We start from the raw sequence: 14,485 nt of genomic DNA, 5'->3' as shown, positions 1-14,485 counted from the left end.
GGGACGTTTAAAAGCCCGAGTTTTTTTCCCCTACCCAAAAATATAAATAACCAAAATATACAGCGAGGCTGATGCTGCAGAAATCTCTTCCCAAGGGCTCGAAGTGAAGGGGTCAGGAGGTGCTGATCTGACAGCTGTGTGTGCTCAGAGTGCTGCTGCTGATCTGCTCAGAACCATTCAGGGCAAAAAGGAAAGTCCCCACACTCGGAGGGGACCGTGGTGATGGCACACCCAACTGATGGGGAGGGTAAATCAAGTACAATTCAGCCTTTGAAGCTGAAGGGGGAAAAGTGGAAAATTCACCTGTCTGTACTGTAGGTTTCCAATTTATAATGTGTGATTTCATGGAGGGAAGAAATTATGTGACTGAACTTCTTTTAGGAACTGTGTCCTTGGCTTATTAACTCGCTTTGTGTGTTGTCCAGTTCTGTGGGGGAAGGGTTGCATTTGTGCGTGGGTGGTATTATTTTAGGAAATGTCTTAGTTAATTATTGTCTAGTGAAACATCACCTAGGAGATACTCTTTCTCTGACATGCAGCTTGATACTTCATGCAGAAAGAGGTAGCTCTTCCATAGTTCATTAAATTATGTTGTGGTGAACTTATCTCCACTGGGTCGCAATTAAGAAGTGAAGCCAGTGCCTTCAGAGGAAAAGGCAGAGAACAATCAGAATACACTGAATATATAATTTGATCTCTGGAAATAAGCAAGAGGAAAGATATGGTGTGCAAATGTGTAGACATTAAGAACGTGTTATGTCTCAAAGATTTGTATATGAAAGTATAATATAATTAGATCATTATTGTTCATTAGGAATATGTGGTGCTTTAAAAAATTCCAGGTGTTGTCTTTAAGTTTGTTAACTACTGTAAATTAACTGTAGTAAATATAAATTTTCCTTACTACTTCCCTTGTCTCCATTGTAGAACCCCTGGGAACTTCAGTCATACTGATTCTGGGTCCATTGCCCATTAACGTGCATTATAAAACTGCAGTAAATTTTCTGTTACATTCTAACTTAATTAAACATTTTAATTTTCTTTTTTTTTTTTAATTTGTCTTAAAAAAAAAAGTTAAAGTATCAAGCACAACTAGTCTCCCTGGATGTTTTCCTACAAAAGCCCCACAAAGCTCCATTCATTAGATAATTTCAAATGTGAAGAAAAGGAAGTTAGCTGATGTTCCTCAGTCCTCCTTTCCCACCATTCTGCTGCTGCACATATCCTTTCCTTATGTTTCTCTCCCATTTATGTGGGAGAGATATGGGAAAAATTATACACTTTTGTTTCTGACACTGTTGTTATATTGATTTGCTAAGGGCTGTTCATTTTGGTTTTCTCCTAGAAAATATAAATTATGCCAAGAAGCATTTTGCAGGTATTGCTGGAATATGCCACAGGACCAGGCAGGGAGGTGGCTGGTTTCACATGCAGCACTGAACACATCATCAATGCACACGTGTTAAACAAGAACTGACTTGGTACATTCTTGAGAAACTTAATTCCCTTCAATAGTATGAGAAAGAGCAGCTCATAAATGCAGAATAACTGGAATTTTAAGCAGGTAGAGACTTAAGGATGCCTCCTGTTTACAAGGCAATAGTATCTCTTGAGCTAAATGAAGTGGGGGGGTCAGGTTTCAATTTAGCAGCTTATGGAAAAACAGATGATTGGTTTCCACTGTTAGTCTGGGCTGTATCCAAGTGAACTTGGTGGCTGAGGTGCTGATGTTTGCTTTGGGTATATGAATGGTATATACCTAAGTTCTCAACACAGACTTTAGGATGAACTTTAAACAATTACAGTGAATTCCATTAAAGTCTCAAGGAGTACAGAATGGAATACGTGGCCTAAAATTCGTGGTACCTGCCTGAAGGTGGATACATTTACTTTTGTAACTATGTGAATACACACCTTCTCATTTGTTTACAGTGGAGTAGTGAGAGGAGTTTGTTTTCCTGTATGAGATAAGCATCATCATGTTTTCCTGAGCAGCTGCATGCACAATTAGGAAGGCCCAATTAAAGCTGCATTCAGTTCACACAGAGCAGCAGTGATTGCTGTCTGTAATTTCTCCTGTGGCTTGACTTATGGGTATTAAGTTGTGCAGGACTTTATTAACAAACAACATCAAGTCAAACAAGAAAAAAAATGCAACAAGCTGAAAACTGGTATGTAGGGTCCTGGCCCTTGTATGCTATCTACAGCCTGAGGAGTCTGCCCTCCCAGCCCTCTCAGGTAGCCACTGGGCAAATGATCAGTTCCCTCTGTTTAGGCTTTGCTTTCTGTCCTCCTGGCCACAAGAATGAGTACTCGTGTGTCTCCTCTGCTTCCATGTCAGCCACTCTGACTGCACTGGGTCCAGGCCACCCAAAGATTCCCTTGAATTCAAGCCTAAAGTAATTCTGAAGCCAATATACCTTTGTTTGTCCCGTGCATCAACTGTGCCATCATCCCAGGAAGCTCAGCACTGCCAATCATGATGGGATGGCAGGAGCAAGGTTAATGAATTGGAATAGAAAAGGACCGGGGTGGTGGAGCACAGATGCCTTCTCCAAGGATGAGGAATTTTGGTCACACCCTGCCTTTTTTCCCTCCCAAGGCTGTTTGGGTCCCACTGCTCCATAAAGGAGGATGTCCCTGATTTCCTCCAGGCCCGTGTAACTCTGTGTGTGTGCACACACAGGTGGCACAGTGGCTTTCCCTTTCATCATTTAGGGATACCCAAAGGCTGTAAACAGGGATCTCTTGGCTAATGTGCCACAAAGAGCAAAACATCAGACATATAGTCCCTGTAAAGAGCTGAATGAGAAGATGTGTGGTTTCCAACCAAACACAGGAACGGAATCCCCCAAAGACTCCAGTCCTGTAGGTATGGATAGTAATTCTGAAAAAAAAGAGGGACAGAGCATGTCTGAACAGCCCTGATGTGCAGGAGGGGCAGTGGAGGAAGGGCCTGCCTGAAGCATTTTGCCCCTTAATCACCACACAGATCTTGTGAAGTGGCTGAGACCAAAAAAGGGACAAAGATGGGACTTAATTTCACAAGATGCAGAATATTTTGTCCCTTGGGCAGCAGAGCCCTTCAGGCACCAGAGCAGAGCAGTTGAGACACTCAGCTGATAGTGAAGTGCTTTTCTGCACTAATGCTACGAGTTAGTGTCTTGTAAGAGAGGTCCTGTGCAGAATAAGATTAAAATCAGTTAACCACCTAGTGGATGTCAAGTGGTTACAGATCCCAAACCAGTCATTTACTTTCAAAACCAGACAGGTTATTTGTCTGGATAAAGATGCCCATAAGAAGTTGCTCTTGTATAGGCCTACCCAAGATCAGTTATTTGACTTTTTGTGCTCTCTTGACTGGTTCTAAAGCACTAAACTGGCAGTTTTGATGCTGATACTCAAAGAAAGCCATAATAGAGAAGAAACTCACCTTTAATTTCAAGCTCCACTAGAATCATGAAAGGAAAATTAATGTTTACTAAATGAAAAAGGATGATACTGCTGGAGAGAGGAAGTTTTGGATAAGCTTTTAGGGGAACATTAATAACTTTCAGAAATATTTATACTATACATATAGTATAAAATGCATTTAAAATGGCATAAACTGCAGAAAATCCAGAAAGTATTTTAAACTGACCTAAGCTTCTCGATGTGTTATCATGTTTTAAAAATCACACAAACTGAACGACAGCTGACACATGGAAGGGCTTTCTGGTGCTGACAAATTTTGTATTAAAAATTCAATGTATTTAGAATAAATGTTTTGAGGTGAAAGGAAAGTCTGCTGATCAACTTTTGCACACTTCTGTAATGCCTCTGCAAATTTCCAGGGGAATCAGAGAAGCATCCAGGCTCATTCCCTAGGAATATACTTTCATAAAGCTGCCACTCTGGCATATCACAGTGCAGTTGAGTTTTGCCTGTGATATGTTGCCAAGCACCATAAATGAACGCAGCTCTGAGATGGCAGGTCACTTTTTATTTTGCCAGACACAACAAAGAAGTGTCAACCTCTGACAGTTTTTAAGAGTAGGCTTTAAAGGAAATATCAAACCTTTTTATTTTTTTTTTTTTACCAGTCAGTATCAGAGAAGAAATGTTCACAGAGAGAGGATAGGGAAATTGTGGAGGTGAAAGCTGCACTACAGGAGTGATTTAGCACTACATCAGTCTGGTTTTACACTGATAAATACATCTGGGATTGGGTGACATGGTCTTTATGCCATCAAATAAATGGGCAGTGGATGTGGTTCATCATCTGATGTGTGTGTGCACCACTGCAGTAGGATTATAACTGCTGCTGGTAATGCACTGGATTTGGTAATAATGTCATAGTTAATATGGTTTGGTCTTGCATTTTGGTTGTGGGATCTAGCAGTCCTTAGGGACCTTGAATCCTCTGCAGAGCATTTCCTTTAGAACAGGAAATGGAAACATTTAGTGGGTGAATTGCCTGATACAACACAATACAGCACAATCTATGAGCAGTAGGGCAAGACAAGGACAAACCACAGCAGCTTTGTGTCCCAAATCCCCAGCCTTAACACCTAAGTACTCTGACTCCTGTGAAGCCCTTGCTGATGGTTGACAGGAAACACTGGTCAAATAAATGCTGGCCTGCCATGCTATAGCATAAGAGCTGTATTTGCTTTACTGGGGTTTGGGCTAATGCATGTCAACAGAAGCCGTGAAAAAAAATAAAATAAAAGAAAAAAAAAGTGGCACTTTCTCAAGACCATGTAATAAATGAATGCTGCATTTTTCATAAGACTGCCAAGGATATGGCATAGTCATGAAAGCAGGGAGAAAGTGTTGTAGGAGACAATCTCTGTTTATTACTTGTGATAAAACAGCTTATTTGTGATTGCTTTCAGCACTAGACTACGTTTCTTTTGAACAGGTTTGCACTGGCAGTGTGATGTAGGGTTTCCTTTGAAATCATCTGGCCAGTGTTTGATCCCCTATAGCAGCAGGATGATAAAAAGTCATTGCCAGCACTTCTTTCCAGTGTGAAAAATAACCAGGTTCATATTCACAATCTAAACCACAACCATTTCAAGCAGCACAAAAGGGAGTATCATACTCGTAAGACCATATTTCCCTAATAAGTGCCTTGCCTCAGCAGACAAGAAAATAGATCTTTTTCTTTTCATCCCAAGAACTGCCAACCATTGGGAACCAGTCTGTAGGGAAGTGCTTTGTTTGGGGAAGTTCAGCTACAGAAGACTCCGAGGATGTGACATTGCACAAGATTCATCCACTCTTGAGTTAGTGGAACTACTTTTACACACGTAACAGATGCTGCTTCTGCTTCAGAAGAACATCAGAGAGCCCACTCGCCTCTGCTACAGTCACCAGATTCTTTGCTCATGGTCTCTGCTCATTCTGTCAGTTGAGAAGTAGATTAAACAGCTTATAAAGAAAAGGAAGTTGTAAATTGCAGGAAAATTAGCTCTGAAATTATGTATCAATGCTAGTTCATTTTCAATTGTATTTATAAAAAGTTTCCAGTCTGACAAACAAGTGGTAGGTACACTGTGCACTGGGACAGTATTATGGAAATGTACAGTGAGCATTCAGATGTGCATAGGAGTGTAATTTGTGAGTAACAAGGTGTGTGTGCTCTGAATAAGTAGCTTTCAGCACAGCTAGAGTATTGGTATTTGCTCTTAGGCTACTGCAATATTCCCTGCAGCTCCCTTGTGCCATCAGGGACAAGAGCATCCGCAGTCTCTCCTTCCTCCCTTCTCCCCATCACACCCTTAGTAAAGCAGAAAATAAAGAAGATGACAGAATAATGTTAAAAACTGGTTGAAGAGGTAAGGACAGCAATCACTGCAGAATCTCACTCAGATGAGTCTCAGGCTTGGTTATATTCATATTTGACTTTCAAATTCTGATACAGTCAGAGTGCAAAGCCATTTCCATTCTACTCCCTGTTTTCACCCTTTTGGAGCTTTCACAACATGGATCCTTTGAGATGTATTTTCCACCTTTTATCAGCTCCCAGAGGAGCATGTGACCATATATATTCATCTTAAAAGTTCTAGCTGAAAACTCTTACAGGTTTGTGAATTCAATACCCATGTGGCAAAAATGCGATAACATTTTTTTCTCACAGGCTTTTTCACCATGTAGAGAAATCTGCTACAAGAATGTAGATGTAGAGGAATATTAATACTTCTAGTTTTTATGTGGCAAAATCTCCTATTAGAAAAGTCTATACCATTTCAGAATATCCCATCTCTTCTGACTAAAGTCCATAGAGCACACAGTCTGTAGTACAGCTGTAGGTATTGCAGATACTGTGTCCCTGGTGTGACAGTTTAATATTCTGTCACAGACAAGAGATTCATGCATTCAAGGGTCATTAGCATTAGGATGGGGATATATGTATTAAATTTTTCTTGTGCACCATGTGCAAATAACTTACCCATAACAAATCCTTTTGTGTGTCCGTTTAAGAATAAAGGTATGATTACAACAGAAGCCAAGTTTTATGTCATAAAATCATACAGTCATAGAATGATTTGGGTTGGAAGGAACCTTGAAGCTCAGTTTGTTCCACCCCCTGCCATGGGCAGGGGCACTTTCCACTAGTTCAGGTTGCTCAACCCTTGCCTTGGACACTTCCAGGGAAGGATCATCCACAGCTTCTCTGGACAACCTCTGCCAAGGCCTCACCACCCTCACAGGGAAGAATTTTTTCCTTATATCTGATCCAAATCCAGCCTCTTTCAGTTTCCTTCTTCACTCCAGGCCCTTGTAAAAAGTCCCCTCTCCAGCTCTCTTGGATCTCCTTCAGGCACTGGAAAGGGCTCCAAAGTCTCCCCTGAGCCTTCTCCAGGCTAAAGAGCCCTGGCTCTCCCAGCCTGCCTCCAGAGCTCCAGCTCTCAGAGCCTTCATGGCCTGCTCTGGACTTGCTCCAGCAGCTCCACGTCCTTCTTGTGCTGGTGCCCCAGAGCTGGGGCAGCTCTGCAGGTGGGGTCTCACCTGAGCAGGGCAGAGGGGCAGAACCCCCCTCCCCTGCTGCCCACACTGCTCTTGGTGCAGCCCAGGACATGGGTGAGCCATGGCCAGGTCACGTGGAACTTCTCATCCACCAACATCCCTAAGTCCTTCTCTGCTCTCAGTCCCTGCCCAGCGTGCATTTGTGCCTGGGATTGCTCTGATGCGTGTGCAGGGGGTATATAGCTATACAGGGAGAATTATTAAAATAACATTGCATTTCTGTGCTGTGTATGACTATCACTCATGCCACTTCTCAGTTCACACCCCTGTTTTATCCTCCTTCTCCCTGGTAAGAGCACTCTTCATAGATGCCAAGAAAACAACTGTCGTAAGTGAAGTTATTGTCTCTTTAATGACCACAGGAATATCTACTGAATTTAATTTATTGGCTTGGGAAATCTGTTTTGCCCACCCTAAATGGCTGTCTGTCTTAAATACATCTGCTCAGAGTCATGTGTGTTATATAAATAAAACTACATGGACAGCATGTTTGTCAATCAGCAAAAAAGGCTCTACATCCACTATCCCGGGCACATGGACTTCCTAAGCATTGGTTTCCAACAGATAAATGTAATCAAGGTTTATATGCTCACAGAAGCCAACAGGATGGGATTTTTTCACTTGAAAGATCAGAAGAAAATTGTAACTAATGTTGTGGAAAATTACTTTGATATTGCTTCCTCAGTACAGCATCACAATTAGGTAGCAATGTGAAGCACAGGGAAAGAATAAATGAATAGTAACAAATCAACACAAACAGCTACTGTCAGGAGTACTTTGCTCAGTGAAAGTAACGTAAGCATTACTTAAAGTTTTATGACCGTGGATTTTATACTGGTTTAAGTAGTACATCAAGGTCTCACCGTCATGCTTGCTACGACTAAAACAATCAAGAACAATTTCCAGAACAGACAGATAAAACCAAAGTACCAAAGTATTTTTTAGTCTTGTTTCATAAGTTGTACTATCTCAAATTAAAGGTGACTGAACGTACTAACAATGAAAAATGTCCTTTTGGACAATGCAAAGTTCTCCTACGCTGCTTTTCAGTGGGAAATAAATGTTAGCGACCTGTCTCCAGCCCTGCCGATGAGATTCCAGCATCTGGCAAATGTGTTTTACTACACAGGAAATACAACAGCAAAGGCTAATCCAGTAAAGCTTTTCCATGCAGAATCTGTTGTCCTAAGTAGCTTAATGACACATGCATTTGTTCAATTCTATTGAGAGAGCAATCAGGCAAGCAAATTATAGCAATATCCCATCTCCATTAGAACCAGGCCCCTTTAAGGAGAAACACTCTGAACAGAGGAAGGGAAGGATCCTTCTCAGCATGCCAAAAATGTCATCTGTGATTGACAGCTTTTCACAGGTGACTGTCTAGAAATTAAATATGCCTACATCTCTTTATAATGAAATGAATGGATATTTTTTCCCGTGTCCTTTAAGCCACCTAATGTGTTTAGTGATAACTGATATCATTTTCAAAAGCAGGGGATGTGAGTAGTCTCTGAGTCCGCTGGGAGTTGAAAGCACTTAACGCACATGAAAATCAGCCAAACAGAAATCAGAGTAATTGTATTGAGCACCTTTTACTCAAGGGTACAGCCTGGTTCCTATTAACATAAACAGTAATTGAATGTGAGACTCGAGGAATTGATCACACACCTTTGGCAGGAACAGCGTCGCTGGGACGTTTTAGGTGTCCACAGCAATCGAGTGCGTTACAGAGAGAGTTTCCCTGTCGGGGGTAGGAGCTCTGTTCAAACTTGCTTTTATTTAAATGTGCTTGGGTGCCCCCTTCTCCAGTTATATGCCCTCAAAAATCACAGTGTACTCCAATCAGCATTTGGCATTCAAGAGGTTTGTGGCAGAGAACAGAGGTACCACAGGTCAAGATGAGGGACCGATAATGAAAGAAATGGAAAAGAAATTGCACTGGTTTTGAAACAACACTAGAAAATCTTTCTCTTTCAGGAGAAAAGAATTAACTTTTCCACGTAAAGTTACACATTGTTAGATGCATTAGAGTACTGCCTGCACTGGCTGCCCATACATCTTTCCCCTAACCCCAAACTACTGGCCAGTTTCAGTCAAATATGGCCAGTACCTCTGGTTTTAATCTGTAAGCTCTTTTGCATCTAAGCATACAAAAATTAATTGCAAAAGCACTGAAGGGACTAGTTAATCCTCTGCTTTGCACAACACTGAAGATTCATTATTTCTATAGTTTCAGCTGAGTGGCTGCTTTCAAAATTGGTGTGCAGTTGGACTAAATAATAAACATATTAAAGTACAGATCGTTTAGTGACATGGAAATAAGCACTTAATAAACCTGGACACAGAAATTAGCAATTAATGTAATTATTTAGGAGTTCTCTGTGTTATGGTTCAGCTCCTTCAAAAATGTTAGTAATACTTTTAAATATACACAGTTGTGTTGGTCATCTGATGAAGGTGTCAAATGAATGGACTTTTTATAAAGCACTCGTTAATTCAAGGGACAATTTCAGTGCATGTAAGAGCAAGCACAGGAACTGAACCCCAACACACAGTGGCATTATTCTGAACTAGAGTGACTGTACTGGCATTTGTCAAGGCTCTAAACCAGCCTTCACTACAGCCTTAGCCAGAAAAAAAGGGGACTGTAAGTAAATCAAGAGATCTTGTGCCCTTTCATACTTCTTGTGTACCCCTCCTTTGAAAGAAAACTACTATTTCAGCCCACAGTTTTCTGTTTCTCCCATTGCTGTGGTCTCTGTGGCTTTGCACAGTTTCAAGTGAGTCGTGCAGGAAGATGGCACACACATGAATGATAGTTATGACGTTTAATTGAAGTTAAGCAAATTGAATAAATGCATCCCAAAGCATTTTATGTTTCTTGTGTGACTCATTTGTACATCTCTTATTTTGCATCTCATGACACATTGAATACCATATGCAGGCAAAGGTAGATCCAGAGGGGTGCATTTACAGGAACAGAATTTTTGGTGAAATCTCTCACTTTCACATTTATTGTGGTATAGTTGGTAGCAGAAGTTGGTCTCAAGTTTAGCAGAAACTTAACTCCATCCAGCTGGACCCTTTGCACCTTGGCAAAGATCCCTGTATAATCAATCAGTTAATTGGTTCTTGGAACAGTTTTTCCAGCAAATTTTTTTTTTTTTTTTTTTTTTTAGGAAATTGATAATTACTTTCAACATAGCCTTCATTAAGAATTACATACCTCTTTCGAGGCAATCTCTGTGAAATATGTAAAACACGCTAAGGGTAAAAGTACAAAATACTGAAGATGAAAGGGCAGGTGATTCAAATAGAAATAGGAATCCTAACCTGGTGCCTGTTGATGAACTATTTCTTCTGGATCCTGCAGGTGAATGAAGACAACGAGTCCAACTGCTCCAAACAGCAAGATGAAGGAGAACATACAGGTCAGCCTCATAATTACTGTTCTCAGATCAATCCAGTTCTGAGGCAGGAAAAGAAGTACATTCGATCTCCAGGGCACTCTTCACTCATAGTCTCGTCCTCTCATCTGGAAGTCTGGTGTAATATATCTATGAGAAATAAAAAAACCAAACCCCTTAAACTTAACATATAGAGCATTTATTTTTTCAGTGCACATTAGTAGATTTAAGTTCTTGTTTAGACCAAAAAACTAATTTCTTTAGTATTTCTTTTGTACAATTAATTGCAGTCATCCAGTCTGTTTCTGCCTCATCAGTTTGTCTTTAATTATATGCCCCTGCTTTTAACATGTTGAAAAGACAACGTAGTATACAGTTAAAAAGCACATTTTGGGGAAAATGGTCATGGCATGGCCGCAAAATTTGTAGAGAAAGCCCTCTTAGTAGATTGCTTCCTCCAAATGAAGCATGTGTCACTTTTTATTTTTATTTTTCACCGATTAAACAATATGAAAACCATAAAGTGTGATAATGTCCAAGAAATGATCCCAAAAGCTGCCCCTTGCATGCCAAACATGGAGAGAGAGATGAACAACTGGCAGCTGCCTGTTTCACCTGTGATAAAAACAGCTGCATCCAAACGGGGCACCGCAGGTCACCCATGGAAAAAGCTCAGCAGCCCTATGGATTTCCAAGGGAAATCCTGGTCACAAGGCTTGCACCTCCTTTTACTGGCTGGCAGGAAACATGAGGAAGGAGCGTGGGCAGCAGGAGGGCTGTCTGTGCAGGAGCCACGGGCACGGCTGCCTCTCCTCCCCCGGGAGCTCCCGGCGGGTCCCCGGGCTCGGTCCTGCAGCTCCTCCCTGCTGGCTCCCACTCTGCCTCTGTGAGCAGTCCCAGAGGAACAGCAGCAGCCCTGCTCCCAGATGGGCGCCTTGTGTGTCTTTCTAAACCCCTCGCTGAGCACAGCCCTGAGGCTTTAAGCCCATGAATAGTCCTGCTGGAACCAAGTCTGTTCCGGTACGATACTAAGCAGTGAAAGAATGGGAACCAAAGAGGACAATTACTACCAGTGCCACACGGCTTTATTAATTAAAATAAATGCTTGTGCCACACAGCTATGCCAATCCTGTGTTTTTTAGTAACACAGTGAAAGGTGCATCAGAGCACAGGCAGTGGAACTGGGTCCCAAAATGTAACTGGATTTTTTACCAGCAAATACTTGACCGCAGGGGCTCAGCTGCAGCTCAGCAGCGGGTGGCAGGGGGTGATCACTTTGCTTTCCTCATATTGCTTATTGCGAATGTGACCTGATCTAAAGGAAAGTTTTTGAGGGTGGTCTTTGTTTACAAAGGGTATTTTAAGTACGGTAAGACTGTGTAACATTGGTTTGCAGGGAGGATGGGTTGTGGAGAGGTGATGATTCAAAGTAGTTATGTCAGGAAAAGTCTTAAAGATTTGTCCTAAATGGGCCTGGAATATTTGGTGTTGGGGCAACTTGTTTGCTTTTCATAGCTTCCATAGCAGGTTTTTAATCTTCTGCAGTGTACTGGCATTCTAAATTTCTAAAATGCACCAAAGATCACTATGACTCTGACTGATAAGGTTATTAAGGTTATTTAAATGGCAACTACATTTATTCGGTGTGTAAAGCAGCCAGATCTCCAGGCCAGGAACACCGGTGGATGCTTGTATCTTAAATGAATGCAGAGCATTCTCTCTACACATAGGCAAAGTCAGCTTTATTTTCTGTTAAAATTATGGCAGATATTAACTGTATTTTTACTATTTTTTCACCTTAAACCATTCTCACACCTTTGAAAGCAAAACTAAAAGAAAATGTCACTAAGTTTTTCAGCACTAGCAAAGCCAAATTGTTCTAAGTCCTTGTGCAGGTCCATCTGTGCCTGTTGTGTGCATGTGTATGTAGTATGGATAGACATTTGGAACACGTATTTATTACATATATTTATTTTTAAATGTCAAGTGCAACTCTAAAGTCCTAGGGGAGTCAGATTAGCCTTCAAAGCACCTGTGTTACCATTCCAAACACTGTTGTTATAAGGAAACAATCAGGGAACAGGACTCACCCCCTCTCTGGTTCACTATGGTGTTTGGCTACATAGGCAGTGATTTGGATAAATGGGTACTTTGAACTAAATCCAACTGCAGCAAGGCTGGTACAAGACCAAAATCACACTATCATTTTGTAAATCTGTCCAGTTAGAGCTTTCTAAAAATTGTATTTGACTTCCTAACATAAAGGTTTTCCTTTTGGTCATCTATTCATGGCCTCTGCACGCCCCTGGGGAGGAGGATGCTACGACCACAGTTTCACAGGACAGGCATAAGGAAGATGTCTTGCCCAAGTTTACAGAAAGGCTGTGATGCCCCAGACAGCTGAAGGCTGTCCCAACCCTGGGCAGGCATTGGCAACTCTGCCCTTCTCTGCTGGGAATGTCCTGGCAGCTCCTGGGACAGAGAGAAGGTGAGAAACACATAATCCTCATTTGAGAGAGAGTAGCTGAAAAACACCCACTCCCAAACAACAAGGGGTTTATATTTGCTTAATGCTGATTTTTCAGGTCATTTTTTAAGGAATTATACCCTTGAGCAAATATGGGTTTCTAAAACAATTATTATTATTAGCTTAAAATGCGAAACCGTTTTCCCTGGATTTGATTTGTTGAAATGTTTTTGTTTGAAGTAGAGGCAGCATCAAGAAAGAAGATCCCTAGCCAGTTTTTAATTAGTGCCAGAAATGCTACAGTAGCAGTTTTTAACTGTTAGAATGTTTACATTATTCCACATCCTGTAGGACAACTGTGTCCAGGAACACACAGCCTTTTAGGTTAGACATTACAGCCTCTTCAGGTCACCTCAAGATACAACAGTAACAAAAGCTAGATGAAAGCATATATTTGAAGGAAGAAAAGGCCACACGTTGTTGCCCATAGTCATTGCATGCCTCTGCAAGTAGTGAAAGCAGAAGGAGCCTGAGAAGGAAAAAGAAAGAGAACCTCTTCCCTCTCAACAAAATTACTACCTCTCAACAGAACTCAAACATCAGAGATCTTTAAATTATGGGTCTAAGCTTTCCCCCTCCCTATTCTCCTGTAATTATTTTTCAATCAGTTGACTTTAATTAACACGTCCTCAGAGAGCAAAGTGGGTGAATGGCAACGGCTGGTTTGAGATGCTGAGCATGTGCTTCCCGAGCCCTCCCAGGCTGGTCGTTGGGTTACAGGAGCAGAGGAACTCTGAAAGCAGTTAGCACTGACTGATAAATGTGAACAAAGTGTCCTCATTAAGGAAACATTTGAAAATATCATTTACACTCAAATCACATCATTTTAAAGGTGGATGAGAGAAAAATCCCTACAAAAAAACCAAGTGCAGCTTGAGCTAACAATTTCTTCAGGCAATACTTCCTCGGGCATATGAGGGAGAGAGATGCTTTATGTGGGAGCCTTGGATTGATCCATGCAGAGTCCCAGCATCTGGGAGGCGGAATTTGGATGAATCCACACTCTTCAGCTTGCACTTTGCATTTGAGGTCACATACTTTGACTGTGCTCCTCACAATGGGCAATAACATATTTTTATAATACTTAGCATTACTGAGAGTGCAAGCAGATAAGGCTGCAAGCAGCTTCCAATCTAAAATCCATTTTCAGCTGCCCTGAACCTATTAAACAGATGGAGAGCAGTTCATTAGAACATGCAATAATGAATTGAAACGTCTAACTTTTAAATTATTCTTCCTTTATACATTTCTATGGTGGATAAAACTCCTAGGTATCAATATCTGTTTTCCTAAGCTTTCCCATTACCGTGGTGTGCAAATGCTCTGCACTTGAAAGCAGCAGAAGTACGAGTATGCATGGATAGTAATTAGCACTCAGATAGCACTTTCCAGTTCAAAGACATTCATTAATCACCACAGTACTCCTATGAATAGTGAGCTGAGGAAGTATCAGCATCAGGTAGGAGAATAGGTGTTGCATCATTAAAGCAAGCCTTCTAAGGAAAAATACGTACAGTTTTAGGTAAAAAAACCAAAC

General features: G+C 41.2%; 1 protein-coding gene across 2 annotated transcripts in view; it reads right to left on the bottom strand.

Moving 5' to 3' along the window:
• CHST8 (carbohydrate sulfotransferase 8) overlaps positions 1 to 14,485 on the bottom strand; it is a 176,262-nt gene that overhangs the window by 123,543 nt on the left and 38,234 nt on the right. For both annotated transcript variants that reach the window (XM_032701589.1, XM_032701590.1), the window contains exon 2: positions 10,348 to 10,571. In XM_032701589.1, coding sequence (XP_032557480.1) covers positions 10,348 to 10,456 — 109 coding nt within the window. In that variant the 5' untranslated portion in view covers positions 10,457 to 10,571. The remainder of the gene's footprint in view (positions 1 to 10,347; positions 10,572 to 14,485) is intronic.

This window comes from Chiroxiphia lanceolata, chromosome 13 (genome assembly GCF_009829145.1).
Source record: "Chiroxiphia lanceolata isolate bChiLan1 chromosome 13, bChiLan1.pri, whole genome shotgun sequence".
Lineage (NCBI taxonomy): Eukaryota > Metazoa > Chordata > Aves > Passeriformes > Pipridae > Chiroxiphia > Chiroxiphia lanceolata.
This window is presented reverse-complemented; position numbering and strand designations above follow the sequence as displayed.